The sequence below is a fragment of the Rana temporaria genome, chromosome 10 (genome assembly GCF_905171775.1).
Source record: "Rana temporaria chromosome 10, aRanTem1.1, whole genome shotgun sequence".
Classification (NCBI taxonomy): domain Eukaryota; kingdom Metazoa; phylum Chordata; class Amphibia; order Anura; family Ranidae; genus Rana; species Rana temporaria.
This window is the reverse complement of record NC_053498.1, coordinates 148,765,940-148,793,549: the sequence shown is the minus strand read 5'-3', so window position 1 is coordinate 148,793,549 and position 27,610 is coordinate 148,765,940. Positions and strand designations below refer to the sequence as shown.

The window sequence follows — 27,610 nt, the reverse complement described above, 5'->3', positions numbered from 1 at the left end:
GGCGGATCGTAAATCAGATCTAAAGATCCGCTGACCTATCTGAATCCGGTTTTCTTGTCTGATTTTCCGATCGTGTGCATTATACATATTTGAAACATTTGTGGTTAATTTTACAATCCTCATTTTCTATATCATCGTCTCCTCCCCCACCAGTATACACAGAGCTGGAGAAGATATCTGATAGGTTTCCTCTTTCTTTATCCTCAGTGCAAATATCTCAGTTCTGTATAATAACATAGATGTATGGCCACATACCTACAAGGGTTTCTAGGTAGGTGACCTTCTGTTGTGTGTTTATTTTCCAGGACCACAATAATAAACGGCCCTTCAGGAAATGGAAGTTATGTAGCCTTAATGACGGCCTATACAGATAACACATTTACCACCCCTCTCTCCGACTCCGACAACCTGCAAGTAGAAGATACCGTCTACATCTCAGTGCAAGTACCAGATCTGGATGTGAACGCCTTCAAACTCAAAGTGGTGAATATTTATGCCTCTCCTACCAATTCAAGCGACAAAAGGTACTATCTTCTTCAGAACGGGTAAGTACACAGTGCACTGGGTTAGTAGCTCTGTGTGTTCTTTGTACACATTGGCCCAGATTCACAAAGCACTTACGCCGACGTATAACAAGTTACGCCGACGTAAGTGCAAATGTGCGCCGTCGTATCTGTGCGCCAGACCCACAAACAGATATGCGCCTAAAACCAGGCTACACCCCGCCGACGTATCTTGCTTACGCCGGCCGCACATTTAGGCTGGACGCATGGTGGCGCTCGCCATTGATTAGCCATTCAAATATGCAAATGAGGGAAATACGGCGATTCACGAACATACGTGCGCCCGACGCAGGCTACGCGAGGTGCGCGTAAGTTGTACGTCTGGCGTAAAGTTATTCCCCGTAAAGGAGGTGCAACCCGGCAGCAGACATGCAAAGGTCTGCACCAGGGAACACAAGGCGGCGTATTTTACGTTGGACGTGTGTCTGGCTGGGCGTAGGTTACGTTCACGCCGTACGCAGTGATCCGGCGTAGTTTAGGCAGTTGTTCCGACGTGGTTGTGAGCAGGCGGAGGGGGATGCGTCCACGTCACGGCGCATGCGCAGTTCGTGATACGTACCTGTCTGGCGCTCGGCCCATCATTTGCATGGGGTCACGCCTCATTTGCATGGGTCACGCCCACTTCCACCTACGCCGGCGTACGCCTTCGAAACCCACGCTGACGCAGCGTTGGGAGCACTGACTTGCTGAATTCCATGCTTGCCTCTCTGCGCTGCGTTGGCGTAGTGTACAGTGGGGATCTTTAGATCCGCGTAACCTATCTGATTTAAGATCCGCCGCCGCAAGTTTTTGAGGCAAGTGGTTAATTCACAAAGCACTTACTTCAAAACTTGCAGCGGCGTATCGCAAATCCCCCGGCGGAATTCAAATTCCGTGGCTAGGGGGCGTGTAGTATTTAAATCAGGCGCGTTCCCGCGCCGATCGAACAGCGCATGCGCCATCCGCAAATTTACCCAGTGTGCATTGCGCTAAATGACGTCGCAAGGACGTCATTGGTTTCGACGTGAACGTAAATGGCGTCCAGCCCCATTCACGGACGAGTTACGCAAACGACGTAAAATTTTAAAATCGCGACGCGGGAACGACGGCCATACTTAACATTGGCTGCGCCTCATAGACCCAGGGGTAACTATCCGCCGGAAAAAGCCGAACGCAAACGACATAAAAAAAAAAGCGCCGGGCGGTCGTTCGTTTCTGAATCGGCGTATCTCCTCATTTGCATATTCGTCGCGTAAATAAACCGAAAAGCCACCTAGCGGCCTGCCTGGAATTGCAGCCTAAGATCTGACGGTGTAACACAGTTACACCTGTCGGATCTTAGGAATATCTATGCGTAACTGATTCTCTGAATTAGGCGCATAGATACGGCCGGCAGAACTCAGAGAAACAACAGCGTATCAGGAGATACACAGTTGTATCTCTTTGTGAATCTGGCCCTTTATCTTTGAAATAGTGTTCCCCGTTGCTTAACCTTTCATATGGTTTCTAAATAGCTGCATTTTTTAACTGTCAAAATCCAATATAAATGAATAGTAGTGGTTAAAAAAAATAAATAAAAAAAAAACACTTGTGGGTTTAACAGGTTTTAAAAAAAAAAAAATGGTATCATTTTAATTTAACCACCTTAATACCGGGGGGGCACTTACACCCCCTTCCTGCCCAAGCCAATTTTCAGCTTTCAGCGCTTTTGCTGTTTAAATGAAAAAATAACGAAATGTTATGTACAAATAAATACAAATGTATACATTAAAAAAATTAAAATGTATATACAGTGGGCCAGATTCACATAGAGATACGACAGTGTATCTCCTGATACGCCGTCGTATCTCAGAGTTGCGTCGGTCGTATGTATGCGCCTGATTCATAGAATCAGTTACGCATAGATATGCCTAAGATCCGACAGGTGTAACTGTGTTACACCGTCGGATCTTAACTGCAATTTTAAAATGGCCACTGGGGGCGTTCTCGCTGATTTACGCAGAGAATATGTAAATCAGCAAGATACGCCAATTCACGAACGTCCGCGGGCCCGACGCAGTCACTTTACGCCGTTTATGTAAGGGTTTTCCCGGCGTATAGTTACCCCTGCTTCTATGAGGCGCAGCCAATGTTAAGTATGGCCGTCGTTCCCGCGTCAATTTTTTTTTTTACGTCGTTTGCGTACGTCGATTCACAAAAGCACTGGACGCAAGTTATGCTCACGCCGAAACCAATGACGTCCTAGCGACGTCATTGGGAGCAATGTACGCGGACGGCGCATGCGCATTTAAATCGGCGCGGGGAGGCGCCTGATTTAAATACTACACTCCCCCTAGCCGCGGAATTTGAATTCCGCCGGGGGATTTACGATCCGCTGCCGCAAGTTTTGAGGTAAGTGTTTTGTGAATTACCCACTTGCCTCAAAAACTTGCGGCAGCGGATCTTAAATCTAAAGATCAGCTAACCTATGTGAATCTGGCCCAGTGTGTATGTATATGTGTGTGTGTATATATATATATCAATCATATATTGTTTGTTTGGTTGTTCTAAGTACTTCCCGAACAGAAGTTTTCCATGTATGAATGTATGAGAGAAATGTCAGAATTTACCTGGGGGGGGGGTCAAGTGGTCCATCAGTGGTGGTGCAACTTTTTATTTGTCTTTTAACAACTTCAATACCGGGCACTTACCCCCCTTCCTGCCCCAGCCAAGCTTTCAGTGTTGTCGCTGTTTAAATGACAATTGCGCGGTCGTGCTACACTGTACCCAAATGAAATTTTTATCATTTTTTCCCCACAAATAGAGCTTTCTTTTGGTGGTATTTGATCACCTCTGCGGTTTTTATTTTTTGCGCTTTAAACAAAAATAGAGCGACAATTTTGAAAAAAAAAAACTATTTTTTACTTTTTGCTATAATAATTATCCCCAAAAATACATCGGGCCAGATTCAGCATTGCACAAACGCCCGCACAAAGTTACGCCATTCTACGTGAATATAGCCCATAATGTTTATTTTTCAAAGCATCCTTACTTTATAGCATTTCTTTACACCCGCCTAAAACTTTTGCACAGTACTGAATATTTAAAACACTGTATAATGAACACACCCCATATATTGTTCAGCTCTAATAGTATGTACCAGTATTGTGTTCTCATCATTGGATTACAGTAACTGAAAACTAATGAAAGGATTTCTGTATCCAGGTGCCCAGGTAGCGATGTATCTGCTGACCAGCTAACAGTGGAAAGCAATGGAGTCGGCGCTGAAGCTCGTTTTGATATGAAAGTCTTCCAGATTGCCAATTCTAACGCCGTCTATCTCTTTGCCGATCTCGCACTCTGCACTACTGATTGTGCCACGGTAAGACTCACCACCATACACATAGAGGGTGATCTGCAGACATGTGCAGTTCATTTTGTTTCCAATATAAATTCTGATGTATTTCCGAATTACAATAGAACCATATTTAAACGAATCCCAAATAATCGAAAAAATAAATAAAAATCAGGTGAATAGTTTTCAAATTTTCACAAAGAGAATAAAGTAGAATGGAAAATAAAGGAAATAATTGAAAAGAATATATATAATATAATAGAGCAAAACAGAACAAAATCGAAAATATAATCAATGCATGCGCCCTGAAAGTGCAGTTTCTAAAGGGCCCACGCTGTGACCGTCATGCGCTCTGCAGGTCCAGCATGCGCGGGAGTGATCTCATTGCGGCTCTGGTCACTCACGGCGCCGGAGCCGGCGATCTCAGAAAAAACTCTGAGGGAACATGTCAGCTCCCTCAGCGGTGACTGGGGGGCGCCCTGCGGGAGCTTCGTTCTAAGGCAAGTATTTCATAATTTGCTAGTATGCGATGCACATTATGCTATTGTCTCGCAGTTTTGTTTTTGTTTATCCATCGGTTTACTACCGTTTTAATGCTGATGCGGTCCGCAATGGCATAACTAGATATCCACCTCCCCTCTAGGGTGACCACGTGTCCCGGATTGCCCAGGACAGTCCCGCATTCTGCAGGTCTGTCCCGGGGCACCTTCACTCTGGGACAATACAGTGTCCCGGAATGAAACTGCATGAACCCCTCAGAGCTTAAGATGTGACCCCTCCCCCCCAACTAGTGATGAACTACAGGTCCCAGCATGAACCCCTCAGAGCTTAAGATGTGACACGCCCCCCCAACTAGTGATGAACTACAGGTCCCAGCATGAACCCCTCAGAGCTTAAGATGTGACACGCCCCCCCAACTAGTGATGAACTACAGGTCCCAGCATGAACCCCTTAGAGCTTAAGATGTGACACCCCCCCCCAGCTAGTGACGAACTACAGGTCCCAGCATGAACCCCTCAGAGCTGAAGATGTGACCCGCCGCCCCCCAAATAGTGAAGAACTACAGGTCCCAGCATAGATCTGTGAAATCTATGAGATCACACCCTTAGATCTCAAGGATTCATGCTGGGAGTTGCAAATGTGGGGGGGGGGGTCACACCCTTAGATATCAGGGGTTTATGCTGGGACAGGTAGTCCTTTACTTGGGAGGGAACAGAGCTGAAGGTGTGAGACCCCCCGCCCCCCAAATAGTGAAGAACTACAGGTCCCAGCATAAACCAGTGAAATCCTGTAGTTTTATAGTCCTTCAAATTTGGGGGGGGGGTCACGTCTTTAGATATTAGGAGTTCATGCTGGGACTTGTAGTCTTTCACTTTTGGGGGGATTTGAAGGACTACAGGTCCCACCATGAACCCCTCAGAGCTGAAGATGTGACCGCCCCCCCCCCCCCCAACCAGTGAAGAACTACAGGTCCCAGGATGAAATCTATGGGGTCACAAAATAAGTATAAAAAAATTATATTTCTTTAGGAGGGGGGGTTGTCCCTGAATGGCAGTTTGAAAATGTGGTCACCCTACTCCCCTCGCCCCGACCGAGGAGAGGTGGAGGAGGAGGAAGAGGAGAACTTCCCTTTTTGGATGGATTTATGCTTCAAAGATGGCAGCTTCCCTCCTGATTTTCTGCTGTTTTTGCAAACCAAGCAGGCAGAACATTGCTGGGTGTGATGAGCGTGAAAGCTGAATTAATGGCCGACTCCACACATAACTGGGGAAATAAATCATGTGCTGGCTTCTGATATTGCGATACCACCACCAGCATTCACAGATTTGCCCATCTGCTGCAGCCATAACATAGACTTGGGATGAACTTAGGTTTGACCCAAACTCTATTTCATCCCTGACAAAGACAATTGATGGTGTCATCATCATGCTGCCCCCGATACAATGTAGAATAAATAGGTGATTGGGGAATATGGCTTAGAGCAGGGGCGTCCAAACTTTTTCAAAGAGGGCCAGATTTGATGAAGTGAAAACGCGTGAGGGCCAACCATTTTTGCCCGACATTCTGAGTGTGTTCGTTCGAGCAACGAATACACGGCCCAACAAGAATTATCTTGCCTTTGTGGGTGGGTGTGGTGAAGAGATGAGCTCAGGCGTGTGATTTGGATATACCGTATTTATCGGCGTATAACACGCACCTTCACTTTAAAAAAGATCTTACATTTTAAATAAAGAACTGCGAATCAAAATAAGGGTCACTGCCCATCAATACAGCCTCACAAGCAGGGGCGGACTGACCATTGAGTCACTCTGGCACTGCCCGAGGGCCCCATGGCACTAGGGGGCCCCATCAGGGTTGCCAGGCTCAGTAAAACCAGGGACAGTATGTAAAAATCTGTGTTTTTTTTACATCTGTCCCTGATATGTCCGAAACCGACATGCTTTTGATGTGAAAATCCCAAGATTTTAGCTGCCCCGCCTCTGCACTGCCTCCTGGCGTGGTGGCCATCTGTAAGCCCAGGGGCCCCATAATCTTCTATTGCCCAGGGGCCCCATGAGTTGTCAGTCCGCCCATGCTCACAAGTGCCAAGTGCCATAAATGCAGCACCCCCCATTGTCCTGAATGCAGCACCCCCGTTGTCCTGAATGCAGCACCCCCGTTGTCCTGAATGCAGCACCCCTTTGCCCTGAATTCAGCACCCCCCTTGCCATGAATACAGCACCCCCCGCCCTGAATGCAGACTCGCCATTGCAGCCTGATTTATGGACATCTACAGCCTTGGAGGAGATAGGGAGGGGGCAGGAGGAGTGTCGACAAACATACAGGAGAATTTCCTGTTTTATCGGCTGCCTCTTTAATCAAAAGTCCCGCCTCCTGCGATGGACAGAACAGTTGTCCAATGGCAGCGCAGGAGACGGGACTTCCTGTCGCCGTGTAAACAGAAAATACTCCTGTATGCAACGCCGCTCGTCCCACCTCCTCTAAAGCAGCCAGCATGTATTTCTTTTGTGGCCCCCGGCGCTCGGGGATTCATTGGGGGCCACAAAAGTCAAAATGACCAGGCGGGCCGTTCGAAACCGGGAACGTGGGCCGCGATTGGCCCCCGGGCCGGACTCTGGACATGACAGGCTTAGAGAGACTAAAACCAATGTGGAGGGGAAATGCAAACTATTCCAGGGAAGTCTCACCATTGGAGTGATGAAAGAATCTGCTGTGCCCGCATTCTCCACCGTTTCCATTGTGGGGATTACACATATAGAGGAACATGAAGTGGACCTCTAACAAAGGCAATTGATGGTGTCATGCTGCTCTGATACAATGTAGAATAAATAGGTCGTTGGGAAATTAGGGGGGAATATAAACTATTACAAGGAAGTCTCACCATTGAAGTGATGGAAGAATCTGCTGTGCCCGCATTCTCCACCGTTTCCTTTGTCAGGATAACACAGTTAGAGGAACATGAGGGTGACGTTGTAACTTTAGAATAACTGGGGTGTTTCTTGGATACAATTAGCAGTTTCTTCATCAATTTCACTTGTCTGGAATTTCTGTTGAATTACTTTTATTTCCTTACAGAACTGCGACTTTCAATCCAGATCACTGATGATCCAGCCAGTTGCAGGAGACACTGGAACCTTTTTGAATGCAGGTAAGTCATCTCATGGTCACAGTTTTGTTACAGTAATGTTCCGTGTTCCTTCAGTCACATTTATTAAAACCCAACTCCAGAAAAATATTTTTTTGTTTTGGAATGTAGGGAAAGGGTTAAAGGGTCTGTAAACACTTTGCAGACCACTTTTACCTACAGGTAAGCCTTACCTGTAGGTGCTCGAAATGTCTCCTAAACCTCCACGGTTTAGGACAGGGATAGGCAATTAGCGGACTTCCAGCTGTTGCAAAACTACAAGTCCCATCACGCCTCTGCCTCTGGGTGTCATGCTCGTGGCCGTCAGAGTCTTGCTATGCCTCATGGGACTTGTAGTTCTGCAAAACCTGGAGGTCCGCTAATTGCATATCCCTGGTTTAGGAGATACTTACATTAATGTCGGGCGACGATGTCTACGGCACATGCGCCGTAGACAACGGTGCAGGCGCACTTTGGAAACGGCGAGTGTGCCGTTCCTAAAGGATCACAGCGCCGATCACAGCGCCGGAGCCGCGATACCCGGAAGTAACACCCAAGCGGTGTACGAGGACAGCTGCGGGGGCTTCGATCTGAGGTGAGTATTATATAATGAGCTAGTATGCATAGCATACTTATGCCTTTGTCTTTCAGGTGGTGTTTTTTGTTTTGGTGCAAAAGTGGGTTTACAACCACTTTAAAGTGGATGTAAACCCGATTCATGAAATTTGAGCTGGGCACATATATCTGCAGTATTTTGTTATCTCTCTTCAATGAGCCAAGTCCCGTAGCTCTCTCCTGAACCGTTCCTCTGTTATCAGCCTGATAACTCCTGACAAATTCTCTGACACTTTAGACAAAAGCAGCCTGAATCTTCTGTTAGGGGAGGTTGCTAAAATAGATTAGCAGGGAGCTGGCCCTATTACAAAACACCTCCGAGCGTCTCTGCCTATGATGAGAGGGGGTATGTGCCTTTCTTCCACTCAGCAATGTTAGCTATTTTGGCTGTATGCCCAGACATCACACTCTGTGTTAAACAGAAAGAGAAAATCTCTAAACACGATCTGAACATTCTTAACAGTATATAAATGTGAAGACAGCAGATGTAAAACCTATGTAGGGAGATTTGTTTCATCCCTGTGTATCATCTGAGGCTGTTCACTTCACTGGGTGTATGGGGGGTTTACATCCACTTTAACTGATGTCTTTGGTCCCTTTTAGGGGGATTTTCCCTCACTTCCTGTTCTGTCTGTCACATCTCACCTGACCAGGAAGTAAGAAGAAACTTGTCCCAGAGGGGACAAAGCAATACAAATCTGCAGAGGTTCCAAACCTTCACCTAATAAAATTTGATTTTCAGGGCGACTGGTGGTATATATATTTTTTTTTGGGGGGGGGGGGGCGGCAAACAATGCACCCGCAGCCACCCTCCTGGGTTGGGTCACCCTATCCCCCCCTGGTTGGTCGGTCACCAGCCCTGCACGTACCCCATCTAGGTTGGGGGCAGTGCTCTGCGCCCCAAGCCCACCCTTTTTTTAAGCCTATTAAAGCTTCCGGATCTAGTCACGTGCTTCTAAAAAAAACTTTGGAATCAATGTGTCCGGTGCCACACATGTAGATTAGAGGGCTGTACACATGGATTAGGGGGGCGATGCCCCTGCGGCCTGCATTACAGGCCACCATTGATGTCTTTATTGCTCCATGTGTGGTATGTTTACCAGACAAATTTTTTCTATTGAAAAGCCTATGGCGTGCAAAACACACCCAAAAAACTCCACCCGATGCAGAAAAAATGTGCACACACATAAAGAGAAATACACAAAAAAGTGCGAGGGGTGCAAACGTCAAGTGGTTCTCCTGTAAGGAAGGACCCAACACTGATCCCCCGGGGCGTTAGGCTCCAGGCGGGGACTGAGGTACTCAGTGGTCCGAGCAGCCAACGCCGACACGGACCCAACTTCCCTGGAGGGTCTGCCGAAACAGAACCCTCCCAATACTAGGTGGGGCTCCCCCGAAGGGAGACCCCATGAGAGCAGGCGAACTAAGCCAGAAGGCCGTATCCACCCACTCCCAAGACGTTCAGGGCAGGCCAGAGGACCGGCACCCTACTAATCTTACACAGTGACAACGTGCACCAAACAAAAAAAGACAAAAACGTGACAAACACGGGGAATAAATAATAAAAAGTGGGGGAGAAAGAGAGATGAGGGAGAGTGAAAGGTGACCATTGTGTAATACAATGGCCGGCCCTCCGGCCAGGACCAGACCAATAAGGCAAAAAATTGCCCATTGTTAGGGTTTATTATCAGGGATTACAAACGCTTTAACTTCTACGGTGATCACTACACAATTATTTCACCCTACAGTGAGTGTGAATATCATACGATATATCCAGAAGAATGAGTATCAGTCCGGTTGAGGTCTCCAATTAACAGATATGTTTTTTTGTTTTTTCAGCTGTTTACAATTACGTTGGAAGTTCTGCTCGCGGTAAGTAAACTATTACATGGGGAACAGTTGAAAGTGGTGTAGCTAAACATTTTTATTAACCCTTTTACAACAGTAATACCCTTGTATGTGGGGGCAGGACAGGTGGACCTTATCATTCAGCCCCCCACAGGTATACGTGTATGTCTTGTTGTCGGGAACGCTTTAACTGTGCCCCCCAGTACTGTGACCGAGCTGTCACCGACAACTGATGACTGATTACCAATGAGGAGGAGGTAGGATGGGCTCCTGGTGACATCAGCTCTGCGACAATCAGAGTGCCCCATGATCTGGGGACCCCCCTAATGGCCTTGGGCACCGGGACCCATTTGAAGCATTTTATTATTCTGTGTCCCGTATATTTAACAGACCAAACAGGCAGCAAATTGCCCATTGTTAGGGATTATTGTTGGGGATTAGACATGTACGCCGCCGTAAGTCCTAATCCGACCCGTCGTATCTATGCGCCTGATTCTTAGAATCAGTTACGCATAGATATCCTTTAGATCCGACAGGCGTAAGTCTCTTACGCCGTCGGATCGTAACTGCATTTTTCCGCTGACCGCTAGGGGCGTGTAAGCTGATTTACGCGTCGAAATATGTAAATCAACTAGATACGCGAATTCACAAACGTACGTCCGACCGACGCAGTAAAGTTACGACGTTTACGTTAGGCTTTTCCTGGCATATAGTTGCCCCTGCTATATGAGGCATAAGTGCGGCGTACCAATGTTAAGTATGGCCGTCGTTCCCGCGTCGACATTTGAAAAAGTTACGTCGTTTGCGTACGTTTTCCGAGAATGGGGCTGGACGCCATTTACGTTCACGTCGAAACCAATGACGTCCTTGCGGCGTACTTTGGAGCAATGCACACTGGGAAATTCCACGGACGGCGCATGCGCCGTTCGGGAAAAACGTCAATCAAGTCGGGTCACAGTAGATTTACATAAAACACGCCCCCCTGATCCAGATTTGAATTAGGCAGGCTTACGCCGGCCGATTTACGCTACACCGCCGCAACTTACGGAGCAAGTGCTTTGAGAATACAGCACTTGCCCGTCTAAGTTGCGGAGGCGTAACGTAAATCAGATACGTTACGCTCGCACAAAATTTCGCGGATGTACGAGAATCTGGCCCCTTAACTTCTACGGTGATCACTACACAATTATTTCACCCTACAGTGAGTGTGAATATTGTATGAGAAATCCAGAAGAATGGACTTTAATGTTTTTCTGTCTCTCCAGTGGCTGCGTCTGCATCCTGCGAAAGTAATTCCTGTGCTGATGATGAGTATTGTGACAATAGTACTACTACCTGCCAGTGCAATACAACTCTCTACACATACACAGGTATGATATGCTATAATACAATGGTCAGGATGGATCTTTTTTTTATATTTAAAACAAATAATTGAATTTTCCCATAAACAATATGACGTGCATCTAACACACATCAATGTAAGGGGGACACTACACTGATCATCAATGTAAGGGGACACTACACTGATCATCAATGTAAGGGGACACTACACTGATCATCAATGTAAGGGGGACACGACACTGATCATCAATGTAAGGGGACACTACACTGATCATCAATGTAAGGGGGGCACTACACTGATCACCAATGTAAGGGGGGCACTACACTGATCATCAATGTAAGGGGACACTACACTGATCATCAATGTAAGGGGACACTACACTGATCATCAATGTAAGGGGACACTACACTGATCACCAATGTAAGGGGGACACTACACTGATCATCAATGTAAGGGGGACACTGCACTGATCATCAATGTAAGGGGGACACTACACTGATCATCAATGTAAGGGGGACACTACACTGATCATCAATGTAAGGGGGACACTGCACTGATCATCAATGTAAGGGGGACACTACACTGATCATCAATGTAAGGGGACACTACACTGATCATCAATGTAAGGGGGACACTACACTGATCATCAATGTAAGGGGACACTACACTGATCATCAATGTAAGGGGGACACTACACTGATCATCAATGTAAGGGGGACACTACACTGATCATCAATGTAAGGGGGACACTACACTGATCATCAATGTAAGGGGACACTACACTGATCATCAATGTAAGGGGGACACTACACTGATCATCAATGTAAGGGGGACACTACACTGATCATCAATGTAAGGGGACACTACACTGACCATCAATGTAAGGGGCCACTACACTGATCATCAATGTAAGGGGGGCACTACACTGATCATCAATGTAAGGGGACACTACACTGATCATCAATGTAAGGGGGACACTACACTGATCATCAATGTAAGGGGACACTACACTGATCATCAATGTAAGGGGGACACTACACTGATCATCAATGTAAGGGGACACTACACTGATCATCAATGTAAGGGGGACACTACACTGATCATCAATGTAAGGGGACACTACACTGATCATCAATGTAAGGGGGACACTACACCGATCATCAATGTAAGGGGGACACTACACTGATCATCAATGTAAGGGGGACACTACACTGATCATCAATGTAAGGGGACACTACACTGATCATCAATGTAAGGGGGACACTACACTGATCACCAATGTAAGGGGACACTACACTGATCACCAATGTAAGGGGGACACTACACTGATCATCAATGTAAGGGGACACTACACTGATCATCAATGTAAGGGGACACTACACTGATCATCAATGTAAGGGGACACTACACTGATCATCAATGTAAGGGGACACTACACTGATCATCAATGTAAGGGGGACACTACACTGATCATCAATGTAAGGGGGACACTACACTGATCACCAATGTAAGGGGGACACTACACTGATCACCAATGTAAGGGGGCACTACACTGATCACCAATGTAAGGGGGGACTACACTGATCATCAATGTAAGGGGGACACTACACTGATCATCAATGTAAGGGGGACACTACACTGACCATCAATGTAAGGGGACACTACACTGATCATCAATGTAAGGGGGACACTACACTGATCATCAATGTAAGGGGGACACTACACTGACCATCAATGTAAGGGGACACTACACTGATCATCAATGTAAGGGGGACACTACACTGATCATCAATGTAAGGGGGACACTACACTGATCATCAATGTAAGGGGGACACTACACTGATCATCAATGTAAGGGGGACACTACACTGATCATCAATGTAAGGGGGACACTACACTGACCATCAATGTAAGGGGACACTACACTGATCATCAATGTAAGGGGGCACTACACTGATCACCAATGTAAGGGGGGACTACACTGATCATCAATGTAAGGGGGACACTACACTGATCATCAATGTAAGGGGGACACTACACTGACCATCAATGTAAGGGGACACTACACTGATCATCAATGTAAGGGGGACACTACACTGATCATCAATGTAAGGGGGACACTACACTGACCATCAATGTAAGGGGACACTACACTGATCATCAATGTAAGGGGGACACTACACTGACCATCAATGTAAGGGGGACACTACACTGATCATCAATGTAAGGGGGACACTACACTGATCATCAATGTAAGGGGGGACTTCACTGACATTGACCATCATTGTCAGGGGGGACTACAGTAACCATCAATGTAAGGGGGCACTACATTCATTACCAACAGTCAATGTTCTGTATGTAAACTGGAAGTTTAATTGGGATTTATTTATTTGACTCTATGGCAGCTTTCTCCCCAGTTCCTGCTCAATCTTGCCACCCTAAAGTGGATATATATATAGAAAACCCCCTATAGTGTAAAATGTACATGAAGCACATCACCGTCACCTTCTCATCTCAGAAATACTGAATGAATTTTCTCTTTTTTTCAGGAAGCCTTCCACCTGTAGATGTTACTTGTACCGGAGCAAATTTCAATCTAAAAGTGTCAAAATGTTGGTTGGAAGCAAACGGTTATAATACATCAGATATCAGGCTAAACAGCACCGCTGACAATTGTTGGGCATTAAGGGAGGTTGTTGGTGGAACATCGGAGATGACCATTTATCGTCCATTGATAACCTCTGACTGTAACACTGAAGCTGTGGTAAGTTCTCCTGACACAGTCTGACTGTTATACAAGAGAAGTAATAACAGATACATTAGATTATGTATAGACAAAACAATGCGCTTTGTTCTTCTATCTCTCTACTGAGATACTGAAGTCGTTCTACACCATCCTCCTCCTCCGGCCAGCAGGGGGAGATCCTAAGACAAGCAAGCCCATAGACTTCTATGCAGAGCGCTAAGAATCCTGGGAGTTGAAGTTTGAGATGGCAGCCATATAATGACGACCCTATAATGGTTACACTACAGATCCCAACAGGCACTTGCAGTAGGAGGAGGGGAGAGGTGATTTTTTTTTAACTGCTCAGGAAAGTTCTTCCTCTTGGCACCAGGGGAATTAGAGAGAAAGCGCTTTTGTCAGATTTTTTGCCTGCCAGCGGAAGGCCATACCAGCGGAGATCTGAGTCTGAGACTGGGAGTGAGGACACCTGGGGGGAAGCGCCACTGACACAGGGAGACTAGAGAGTCCACTCACCCTCTGCTTCCAACTGCTGATCATCAGAGGACTTTGGGGCCCCCCTTTTACTGTGAGAGGTCACCTCAGCATCCCGGGGACTAGTGAAAGGGCTATTCGCACATTGCTGATACTGCTAGAAGGGACTAAGCCACTCAGAGCAAGACACCAATGGGTAGATTCACGTAGGGGCGCCTAAAATTAAAACGGCCTAGCCTACTCTTTTTAGGCTACACCGCCGTAAATTATTTAGGTAATAAGTGATTCTCAAACCACTTACCTTCAAATTTTCGGCGGCGTAGCCTAAAACAAGCGGACGTAAGCGCGCCTAATTCAAATGACTGGGAGGGGGGCGTGTAGTATGGAAAGGAGGCTTGACCTCACGTTTTTTGACGTTTTTTACACTGCGCATGCGCCGGGTGACTACATTTCCCAGTGCGCATTGCGGCGAAGTAGGCCGTACGGGCCTATTGATTTCAAAAGTGTACGTAAACGACGTAAATCCCGATTCGCGGACGACTTGCGCAAACAAAATAAAAAATTCAAGCCTCGCGGCGGGAACGGCGGCCATACTTAACATTGTTATTCCACCTCATAGGTGGAATAACTTTAGGTGGCCTATCGCGTACGGAAACGACGTAATGCGACGGTGTAGGCCCGGCGTACGCTCGTGAATCGCCGTGAATCGTCGTATCCCCTCATTTCCATAATCTAGGCCGGCCGCAATGTAAGCGCCACCTAGCGGTAAGCCAATACATTGCAATCTAAGATAGGACGGCGCAAGCCGTCCTATCTTAGATATGTTTAAGTGTATCTCTGTTAGAGAATACACTTAAACATAGGTCGGCTTAGATTCAGAGTTAGGTTGGCTTATCTACAGATAAGCCGGCCTAACTCTTTGTGAATCTGCCTAATAGTGTACCCAATCCATACCACATCCATTCTGCACCCTATACTGCACCTATTCTAAACCTAGACTGCACCTATACCACCCCTATTCCGCATTATATCAAACCTTTACCACATCTGAACCACATCCACCTTGCACCTGTGCAGAGGCTATGCCATACCTATACTGCATGTAGGATAACTTGTATGTGTTGTTTCAATTCTCTTCAAGGACCCCAAAGTTAGCCGGCAGAAGAATATCACATAGGACTGCCCCTCATGTAATAATTATTCTGTAAGCCCCCCTTTGGTCCCCTGCCCCTTTCACTGTCATCCTCTTTTTTTTTGGAAAGTACATACCCATGTACCACCCTTCTTGATAGGTGCTAGGATTAGTTAGCTTTTATTCTGACTCACTAAATTCAGTGGAGCTGGGTGTTCTGATAGGTACATTTAGCTTGCCTCACTGTATCCAGTGTGCCTGTAATTATTGTGTCAGGTAGATTTAGTACTGCTGACTGTAGCCAGTGTAGCTGATTAATTCGGTCAGTTCAGCGTTCTCAGCTGCTGCTAGTCTGTTTACTCTCTCTGCTTTCCAGAGAGCTGGTAGAACTCTCTAGAACATAGGTGTGGAGCTATGCAGATGGCAGTATGAATATTTATTAAGCCCTGGCCAATCCCAATGAGCAGAGCCCTGAAGGCATGCTGCGAGTCTGTATAAATTCTCTGAGCACACTGACCTCTGGGGGGTCTTTTCCTAGAGAGGATTAGTCCACTAGGAAAGAACCTGGGCAAATTTCCAGAGGCTCCCTTGGGAGTAAGCGCTACATGTGGTGGCTTGGTTCTGGATTTTTCCTACAGATATCGCAGAGGTTGTTACCAGTTGTTGCTGGTGTTTTGTGGATTGCGGTGAGGCAATCGGTATGGAGAAGAGCGGTGTCACAGTGGGGAATGTCTTCTCTACAGTGGAAACACCTGCCGGTGCAGGAGTATTTCCAAGAGGTGACAATAAAAGAGTTAACTCGTGGTCAGTACAGGGAGGGCATACAGGAAGTGCCAGGTTCAGGGAGGTTTTTTAACAGTTTAGAGGGGGGCAGATTACACAGCACAAGCACTGTGCTGTTTAATCTGCTTTAAGGGACCAGGATATAATTTTTTGGGGGGTTAACAAACACTCACATTCATTAGCCAAGGATACGCTTTTCAGTGAGAGCAGCTGTCGCTTGCCGTATTTTCCGGCGTATAAGACGACTTTTTAACACAAGAAATTCTTCTTAAAAGTCGGGGGTCGTCCTAAACGCCGGTACCTAACATGCAGACTCAGTCAGACCGCGGCCGTCCATTTTTGAAAAGCCACGCATCTTCCTCATGCTGTTCCGTGATAGGCGGAACACTCAGCTTCCAAGCAGAGCCTCTGTTCGGTGTTCCGCCTATCACGGATGCCCTCTCGTCCTCGGTCTCGGATGAGAGGGCATGCGTGATACGCGGAACACTGAACACAGTGTCTGCTGGGAAGCTGAGTGTTCCGCCTATCACGGAACAGCATGAGGAAGAGGCGCGGCTTCTGAAAAATGGACGCCCGTGGTCTGACTGAGATTCTGCATGTTGGGGATAAGGTAAGGGATCGTCGAGGCATGTAATGGTGGCACAGCGAGGCAAGTATTGGTGGCACAGCGAGGCATGTAATGGTGGCACAGCGAGGCATGTAATGGTGGCACAGTCTGGCATGTAATGGTGGTACAGCGAGGCATGTAATAGTGGCAAATTTAGGCATGTAATGTTGGCACAATCTGGCATGTAATGGTGGCACAGCGAGGCATGTAATGGTGGCACAGTGGGGCATGTAATGGTGGCACAGTCTGGCATGTAATGGTGGCACAGTCTGGCATGTAATGGTGGCACAGTCTGGCATGTAATGGTGGCACAGTCTGGCATGTAATGGTGGCACAGCGAGACATGTAATGGTGGCACAGCGAGGCATGTAATAATGGCACAGTTTGGCATGTAATGGTGGCACAACGGGGCATGTAATGGTGGCAAAGTCAGGCATGTAATAGTGGCACAGTCTGGCATGTAATGGTGGCACAGCGAGGCATGTAATGGTGGCACAGCGAGGCATGTAATAATGGCACAGTTTGGCATGTAATGGTGGCACAGCGAGGCATGTAATGGTGGCACAGTCTGGCATGTAATGGTGGCACAGTGAGGCATGTAATGGCACAGTGAGGTGAGGCGTAGGAAGGGGGTCGTCTTATACAGCGAGTATATCCCAAAACCAACATTTTGGCTAAAAAATTAGGAGGTCATCTTATACGCCCAGTCGTCTTATACACCGGCAAATACGGTACACATATATATTTCCTACTTTACCTATAAATAGTGGTGGTGCGGGAGTAATATACATTATTGCTCAATAGTGTACATGGAGAATCCAGAAGAGAAATATTCCATGGCTGCCACTATGGGCCATCCAGGTGGGTGGGAAGGTAGGTAGTAGAAATATAGCCAACAGTTGGAATTGGCGCAATGGTTGTTAGTACTTGTCCCTATGACCATCTATATATACTTGTAACTAAGAATGTGATGTAAGGTCTAGAAAAGAAAGTCACCTGCAACTAGTCCATCTGAACATGGGGTCTTTAGGGCCCAGTACTGTCCGTAGCTCAGGGCAAGCCTCTGGAGGGGGAATAGAAGCAATCTCCAGGACCATGTAAAAGAATTTGAGTAGGTAAAAACAGTGTTGTCCTATGGACGGCGGACTATTCAAACATGCCGGTTTCTACCTACTCAAATGTGAGTTGCTCCCTTATGCCCCGTACACACGACTGGTTTTCCCATCGGAAAAACTGCCATGAGAGCTTTTCCTCGGGAATCCCGACCGTGTATATGCTCAATCTGACTTCTTCCCACAGGAAAACTGCGCATGCTCGGAAACAATTTGACGCATGCTCGAAAAAAATAACTTAATTTTCTCGGCTCGTCGTAGTCTTTTACATCACCGCGTTCTAAGCAGTCAAAAGTTCACCGGACTTTTGTGTGACCGTGTGTATGCAAGGCAGGCTTGAGAAGAATTCTGTCGGGAAAACCATAGGTTTTTTTTCCCGACTGGAAAACCGCTCGTGTGTACGGGGCATTCGTTTCTGCTAAATACTAATTTTATAATCAGTCTGCACTTTTCTTCTTTTACATGGTGGTAAAACAATGTCTAACGTCTTCTTCTCTCTACAGGTGAATGCAACCCATGTCACCTACACAAACCAGCTGTATATTTTTGCCAAGACGGATCCAATCCAAATAACAAATGACGTTATCATGGATATTTCCTGCTCTTTACCGCTGACTATGAATGTCGCTCTTAATGTGGCACTGAACCCAATACTCCGGTAATTATTATTACATAATGTCGTTTTTTCAGAAATCCATTCTGACCATCTCTCATGACATTGGATTCCGTCACATACAGTCAGGTCCATAAATATTGGGACATCGACACAATTCTAATCTTTTTGGCTCTATACACCACCACAATGGATTTGAAATGAAATGAACAAGATGTGCTTTAACTGCAGACTTTCAGCTTTAATTTGAGAGTATTTACATCCAAATCTGGTGAACGTTGTAGGAATTACAACAGATTGTAGATGTGCCTCCCACTTTTTAAGGGACCAAAAGTAATGGGACAGATTCACAGTCATAAATCAAACTTTCACTTTTTAATACTTGGTTGCAAATCCTTTGCAGTCAATTACATCCTGAAGTCTGGAATGCATAGATATCACCAGACACTGGGTTTCATCCCTGGTGATGCTCTGCCAGGCCCAGGGCTAGACTGGGACAAAAATTTGGCCCTGGACTTCATCCAGACCGGCCCACTTTGACAGGTCTCTCCCATGGCGGCCGGACAAACCCCCCCCCCGGATGGCCAAACCCGATGTCCACCCAAGCCCCTCCTCCAGGGCTCTAGTCCTGCGGGAACGTGTGGGAACGGAGTTCCTGCACTTTTTTTACAGCAGGAACGCAGTTCCCTTTGCAGGACTAGAGCAGCCGAGCCAATCCTTCACTGAACGGCGATGCCCAGCTTGACTCACTGTCAGGGGCAGGCGAACCTTAGTAATCTTTTATGTTACTGGCTGCTTCCTGTATATGGATTCATCCGGTATTCCGTCACTTCCTCGATGCCGCAATGTCTCCTGGGAGCTTTTGTCATTGTTCCCAGGAGACATTGCGGAGGTCTGCCGCGAGTTATCGCGGGATTTAGAAAGAACTTGCTTAAAAAAACAAAAACATGCACTTTAGTAATTATGCATATGAGCGTATCATTTCTTTTTTTTTTTTGGTGGGGGAGTGGATCTTGGGTGGGAGTTCCCACACTTTTTTCCCCAGGACTTGACCCCTGCCCTCCTCCCTCTTCACTAGCCATTAGCCATTCTACTTTATTACATGATGCTCTGGTCCCCCATGCGCCTCTATCCCCCCCATGATGCTCTGGCACCCCATGCGCCTCTATCCCCCCCATGATGCTCTGGTCCCCCATGCGCCTCTATCCCCCCCATGATGCTCTGGTCCCCCATGCGCCTCTATCCCCCCCATGATGCTCTGATCCCCCATGCGCCTCTATCCCCCCCATGATGCTCTGGTCCCCCATGCGCCTCTATCCCCCCCATGATTCTCTGATCCTCCATGCGCCTCTATTCCCCCCTCATGATGCTCTGGTCCCCAATGCACCCCTATCCCCCCCATTATGCTTCTGGTCCCCCGCAGCGCTCACCTCCTCTCCCTGGCTAGTTAACTTCAGCGTGACTGAATACAGACACGCTCCTCATGAGTCGCAGTGAGATGCTCATCATACGATCTGAAAGGACGGCGGCCGCACACAGCTGTGACATAAGCTTCCTCGGCACTTGTTCTCCTGCTCTTTCCTTCCCCCGCTCTCCAACCTGTCTGCTGCCGCGGAGAATCTATATGGAGAGCGGGGGAAGAAAAGACCAGGAGAACAAGTGCCGAGGAAGCTTATGTCACAGCTGTGTGCGGCCGCCGTCCTTCCGGATCGTATGATGAGCTTCTCACTGCGACTCCCGAGGAGCATATCTGTATTCAGTCACGCTGAAGTTAACTAGCCAGGGAGAGGAGGTAAGCGCTGCAAGGAGGGCGAGGAGGTGAGCGCTGCAAGGAGGGCGAGGAGGTGAGCGCTGCAAGGAGGGCGAGGAGGTGAGCGCTGCAAAGAGGGAGAGGAGGTGAGCGCTGCAAAGAGGGAGAGGAGGTGAACGCTGCAAAGAGGGAGAGGAGGTGAACGCTGCAAGGAGGGAGAGACAGAGGAGCGGAGGGGGGTGGCGGTACTCTGTCACTGAAGCCGGCCCACTGAGCCATCGGCCCACCGGGAAACTCCCTGTAGTCCCGATGGCCAGTCCATCCCTGGCCAGGCCTCTACTGCAACTGTCTTCAGTTCCTGCTTGTTCTTGGGGCATTTTCCCTTCAGTTTTGTCTTCAGCAAGTGAAATGCATGCTCAATCGAATTCAGGCCAGGTGATTGACTTGGACATTGCATAACATTCCACTTCTTTCCCTTAAAAAACTCTTTGGCTGCTCTCGCAGTATGCTTCGGGTCATTGTCCATCTGCACTGTGAAGCGCCGTCCAATGAGTTCTGAAGCATTTGGCTGAATATGAGCCGATAATATTATTGCCCCGAAACACTTCAGAATTCATCCTGCTGCTTTTGTCAGCAGTCACATCATCAATAAATAGAAGCAGTTCCATTGGGAGCCATACATGCCCAGGCCACGACACTACCACCGCCATGCTTCACTGATGAGATGGTATGCTTTGGATCATGAGCAGTTCCTCTTGTTTGTTTGTTTCATTGTGGTGGTGTATAGAGCCAAAAAGATTAAAATTGTGTTGATGTCCCAATATTTGTGGACCTGACTGTATCTCAGTTCTGCATACAGTCTGTATAATAATATAGATGTATGGCCACATACCTACAAGGGTTTCTAGGTAGGTGACCTTCTGTTGTGTGTTTATTTTCCAGGAGCACAGAAATAAACGGCCCTACAGCAAATGGAAGTTATGCAGGCGTAGTGATGATGGCCTTTACAGATAGCACATATGCCACCCCTCTCTCCGACTCCGTCCCCCTGACTGTAGAAGATAATGTCTACATCGCAGTGTATATACCAGATCTGGATGCCACCACCTTCAAACTCAACGTGCTGAATATTTATGCCTCTCCTACCGAATCAAGCGACAAAAAGTACTTTCTTCTTCAGAACGGGTAAGTACACAGTACACTGGGTTAGTAATTCTATTTATTCTTTGTAACTTTGACTACAGAAATAATTCACTAAGGCCCCAATCACACTTGGGCGATGTTTCCCAATGTGTAAGGTTCATATTTGCGTGGCTTAAAATTGCAGTGACTTTAACCGCTTAAAGCGGAGTTCCGGCCACAATTTTACTTTTTAAATATAAATACCCCTGTAATACACAAGCTTAATGTATTCTAGTAAAGTTAGTCTGTAAACTAAGGTCCGTTTTGTTAGGTTGTTACAACATTTAGACACTTTATAAAATAGAAATTGACTGGGGCCATCTTAAGTGTGGGCATCATGAAGCCAGACTGTATGACTTCCTGGATTTCAGCACATGCTCAGTGCTGCACAAGCAGTGTCAGATCAGGTTTCAGCACCTGTGCTGTCCAAGTCACATGATTCTTTGAGACTGGGGAGTGCACAGACTCCTGGAAAGTTACACCCACTACATTCCCAGGAGTCTGTGCGGTGTAGGTTAGGAAGCATTAAGCACCTAGGTGCAGGAAGTGGGAAGATTCTGCCTAGCAACAACACTTTGAAGGCATCTAAAAAAAAAAAAAAAAATGTGTAAAGGACTAATGACATTTTTTTAAAACTACTGATGTAATGTTATATTTATGGGTGGAACTCCACTTTAAGGACCAGCCGTCGTCATTATACTGGGGCATGATCTATCTATTGCATATAGGGGGTGGCATGGAGAGAGTGGGTGACTCTCCATGCCCTAATGGATGGGTGGCCCTAATGGATGGGCTGCCCCTAGGGGAGTTCCGGCCCAACTAAACAGAAGGGTGGGAATGAGCCCTTTTGGGGGCTTGGGCTGTCACCTCTGGGTAAGGCCTCAAGGTCATTACCACATGTATTTGTAAGGTTAGGTGAAATGAGAAGCAGAGTGAAGGTGAATGTATATTTGTTATTTTTAAAAGAAATAACAAACAGTTGAGCCGACGCGTTTCGGCGGAAAAAAGACTCCTCCTTCTTCAGGGCTGTTGCTTTGTGCCTATGGTGAGTGGGGATTGATATCCATAATCGATCTGGTTGTTATTTCTTCTTGCAGAGGCAGTGTAACATACACAGCCAGCAACAGCCCTGAAGAAGGGGGGAGTCTTTTCCCCCCAAAAAGTGTCGGCTCAACTGTTTGTTGTTTCTTTCAATAAAATGAATATACATTCACCCTCACTCTGCTTCTCATTGGATATCGGGCGCTCCTTTCACCTACCCTGACACTTTTTTACCAATTTGAATTTGAATCCTTCTGAAAATTTAGAGTTTGTTAGAAAATGAAGAAACCAAGCGAAACGAAAAACACATTTTTCTGTTCCGCACATGTCTAGCGACTTTGTAGAGCACAAACAAAATCATCAAAAGAGTCAATGAGTCAAAGCCAAAGTCGTAACAAAATCGCATCAAATTTATATCAAGTAAAGTTGCAATGGAAATCGCATACGTTTTAAGTCACACAAGTGAATTCCCAGAACTATATATAACATTTAACCACTAATGTACCACTGTACGCTTACAGTGCCTTGAAAAAGTATTCATACCCTTTGAAATTTTCCACATTTTCTCATGTTACAACCAAAAACGTAAATGTATTTTATTGGGATTTTATGTGATAGACCAACACAAAGTGTCACATAATTGTGAAGTGGAAGGAAAATGATAAATGATACAAATAAATATGTGAAAAGTGTGTGTGTGGGGGGGGGGGGGGGGCATTTGTTTTCAGCCCCCTATTGGCCCCTTTCACATTAGCGGACCGTTCGTCCGTTTATTACAAGTCCGTTTACGGACTTGTAATGCATCCCTATGGGATCGCGTCCGTTAGCGGATGGCGCATCCGCTAATGTCCGCAACTATCCACGTCCGCAAAGATCCGCTTTTGCGGACGGAAGAAACCCCTATTTTTCTTCCGTCCGGTGGAACGGATCGGATGAAGACGGACAGATGGTCCGTCTTCATCCGATTCCCCATAGGGGAGAGCGGAGGAGAGACAGGGCGGTCTCTGCACTGTGTGCGGGGACCACCCTGTCCGCCGACAGCTCAGCAGGGATTACGGATGATCCCCGCTGAGCCGACGGACACACACGGAGCGGACACAAAAACGGCCCGCTCCGTGTGAAAGAGGCCTTACTCTGATAACTAAAATCTAGAGGAACCAATCGCCTTCAGAAGTCACCTAATTAGTAAATAGAGTCCACCTGTGTGTCATTTATTCTCGGTATAAATACAGAAGCCCTCAGAGGTTTGTTAGAGAACCTTAGTGAACAAACAGCATCATGAAGGCCGAGGAACACACCAGACAGGTCAGGGATAAAGTTGTGGAGAAGTATAAAGCAGGGTTAGGTTATAAAAAAATCTCCCAAGCTTTGAACATCTCACGGAGCTTCTGTTCAATCCATCATCGGAAAATGGAAAGAGTATGGCACAAATGCAAACCTACCAAGACATGGCCGTCCACCTAAACTGACCGGGCCGGGCAAGGAGAGCATTCATCAGAGAAGCAGCCAAGAGGCCCATGGTAACTCTGGAGGAGCTGCACAGCTCAGGGGGGAGAATCTGTACACAGGACAACTATTAGTCGTCTCTCCACAAATCTGCCCTTTATGGAAGAGTGACGAGAAGAAAGACATATGGGTCACATTATATATATATAAGCTTTTTTTTATACAATGAATGCATGCCATATGTTTTTCACCTATGATATATGCTGTATATATAAATGTATGTATTTATTTATTATATATATATAAAGTTACATAGTAGGTGAGGTTGAAAAAAGACACAAGTCCATCAAGTCCAACCTATATACACACACATATGTAAAATGAGCAAAATGAATGCATGTTATGTATTGTTCACCTAAAATATTTATATCTATATATATATATATATATGATAATGGATGTGTGCCACATACTGTTCAGCAGGGCTGGACTGGGACAGAAATTTATCCCTGTACTTCATCCAGAGTGGCCCACTTTGACAGGTCTCTCCCATGATGGTCGGACAACTCCCGCACCCCCCGGCCACCCATCCCCCTCTCCCCCTTCACCGGCCACTAGCCGTTCTACTTTATTAGAGTAGAACGGCTGGTACTGGTACTCTTATAGGCAGTACCAGTGGGGAAGCTAGACATTATTTTACCCGGGGCAAAGAATCAGTTCGGTGCCCCCCCTTATGGGACAAGATTAGGCAGAAGTGAGAAACTCCCAGGCCATGGCTGTTGAGTCAGCTGTCTGTCCCCTCCCCCCATGCTCCTCTGTCGTCCCCCATGCTCCTCTGTCATCCCCCCTGCTCCTCTGGTCCTCCCCCTGCTTCTTTGTTCCCCCCAGGTGAGCGCTGCGGGGAGGGAGAGACAGAGGAGCAGAGGGGGGCGGCAGTCCACTGTCACTGAAGCCAGCCCACTGAGCCATCGGCCCAACGGGAAACTCCCTGTAGTCCCAATGACCAGTCCATCCCTGCTGTTCAGCTATAAGGTAATGAATGCAGGCCATATATTGTTCAGCTCTGATAGTATGTACCAGAATTGTGTTCTCATCTTTAGATTACAGTAACTGAAAACTGATGAAAGATTTCTGTATCCAGGTGTCCGTCTAGCGATGTATCTGCTGATGAGCTAACAGTAATAAACAATGGAAATGGCTCTGAATCTCGGTTTCCTATGAAAGTCTTCAAGATTGCCAGTTCTGCCAACGTTTATCTCTATGTCGATCTTAGACTCTGCACTACTGATTGTACCACGGTAAGACTCACCATACACATAGAGGATGTTCTGCTTTTTCTGTGCCTGAAGAAGCATTCAGAGATTATTTAGCCATATTGGAAACAGTCAACTGCCCAATTGTCCAACTGATCCAAAGGGCCCCCCAAAGCCCCAGGCATTTTCTTGCCCTGGATGAGCTGCCACTCGTCTGAGGGTGCCGGTTTTAGTGGCGAGGAAAAGCATTTTTTTTTATTTTGTGAAGTATGTATAACAATCCCTCCTTCCTGATAACCAGACCTCCGATCTCAGCAACCTGGTGCCAACAATTTATACAGTGCTTTCTATACTTTACATATACAGCAGTCCCTGTCGCCAAGGAACTTACAATCTAAGGTTTCTATCTCACATACATGCACACATACTAGGGCCAATTTAGACAGGAGGCAATTATTCTATCATCGTGTCATCTGAGAAAACAAACACAAGCAGAACATACAGTATAAACGCCATGCAGATAGCGTCCTAACCAGGATACCGATTGAGGTCCCCAGTGCTACAAGATAAGAATGGTAACCATTAAAGTGGTTGTAAACCCTTACACACTTTCACCTACAGGTAAGCCTAGATTAAGGCTTACCTGTAGGTGCTGTAAATATCTCCTAAACCTACACGGTCTAGGAGATATTTACAATTCCCCGTATGAGAATTTCACTTTAGAAGGATCACGGCGTGCCGTTTCCTGTAAAGGTCATGCCGTGACTGGCGGCTCCCACCAGTCACAGAGCCGGAGTCCACGACCCGGGAAGGAAGATAGATGCTTCCAGCCGGCGAGGAAATCGGGGACATCTCAGGCTTTAGTTTCAGGTAAGTGACACATAATGGGCTACTATGCGATGCATAGTAGCCCATTATGCTTTACCTTTGCAGGGAAACAAAGAGGAAATAAATCTGACACTGAGATACCCCCGCCAGAATTCACAGTTCTTCTGTAGCCATAACATGGACTAGGGATGAGCTTGGGTTTGGCCCAAACCCAATCTCACCCATAACAAAGACAATTGATGGTGCCAAAGTAAAATAGGTGATTGGGGAATATGGCTCAGAGAAACCAATGTGAAGGGGAAATGCAAACTGTAATGGTCACCATCGTTTACGATTTCCATTCCATCAACCACGACAACTTATCTGACAATCTACAATCCAGCAGACAGGACCCATTTCATTTCCCAGTAAGACGAGACAAACGCTCTGTTTCTGGTTTCAAAATGAATGAACGAACTTTAATGGTAACTTAGCTTTCTTATATACAGTACAAGCATGTTACAGTAATCAAAGGAACAAAGACACACTCCACCCACACATCACACAATAGGGCTTCAATCACATTCTTTTAGACAATGACATTAGTCATTATCCAGACAGCCTGTCTTCTGCATACAGCTTGACAAGTCACATTCCACATTTTATACTTTTCACACAAAACAGTGTTATTAGCATACATAATGAAAGGTCTTTAGGAGCAGACCTAATTAGCACAATGGACACAAAACAGTATTAGCATCACACAATGGAATGTCTAGGAGCAGACGCAATTAACACCTCAAAAGCATGTGTCCCCACATTGAATAAAAACACTCCATTTGGAGTCAGACTTTAACAACTTGTAATATTCCAAAATATCCTGCAAAACATGAATTATCGTTTCTCAGTCACCCTATGCCCAAAAGGGGCACAGGGTGACCCTAGACCCAAGAGTCATTAGTGATGCTGGCACAGGAGTACCCCACATCCTTCAAAGGTCTCTGGGTGTCACGGCCATTCCGTTACACAAACTATTCCAGGGAATTCTCATCACTGGAGTGATGGAAGAACCTGGTGTGCCCGCATTCTCCACTGTTTCCATTGTGGGAATAACACAGATAGAGGTAAACGTCATGTTCCTCTAACAAAGACATTTGATGGTGTTATGCTGCTCTGATACAATGTGGAATAAATAGGTTGTTGGGGAATCAGGGGGAATGTAAACTATTCCAGGGAAGTCTCACCATTGGAGTGATGAAAGAACCTTGCGTGCCCGCATTCTCCACCGTTTCCTTTGTGGGAATAACACAGATAGAGGAACAAGAAGTGGACGTTGTGACTTTAGCATAACTGTGATGTTC

The 27,610-nt window shown here is 46.5% G+C and overlaps 1 protein-coding gene across 1 annotated transcript in view; it reads left to right on the top strand.

Annotated features, from left to right (window-relative positions):
- LOC120915896 (pancreatic secretory granule membrane major glycoprotein GP2-like) overlaps positions 1 to 27,599 on the top strand; it is a 40,633-nt gene extending 13,034 nt beyond the window's left edge. The window contains exons 6-15 of the mRNA XM_040326710.1: positions 306 to 545; positions 3,747 to 3,903; positions 7,453 to 7,525; positions 9,956 to 9,988; positions 11,230 to 11,334; positions 13,856 to 14,070; positions 18,661 to 18,815; positions 21,463 to 21,705; positions 25,331 to 25,487; positions 27,561 to 27,599. Coding sequence (XP_040182644.1) covers positions 306 to 545; positions 3,747 to 3,903; positions 7,453 to 7,525; positions 9,956 to 9,988; positions 11,230 to 11,334; positions 13,856 to 14,070; positions 18,661 to 18,815; positions 21,463 to 21,705; positions 25,331 to 25,487; positions 27,561 to 27,599 — 1,417 coding nt within the window. The remainder of the gene's footprint in view (positions 1 to 305; positions 546 to 3,746; positions 3,904 to 7,452; positions 7,526 to 9,955; positions 9,989 to 11,229; positions 11,335 to 13,855; positions 14,071 to 18,660; positions 18,816 to 21,462; positions 21,706 to 25,330; positions 25,488 to 27,560) is intronic.
- Positions 27,600 to 27,610: the final 11 nt, after the last annotated feature.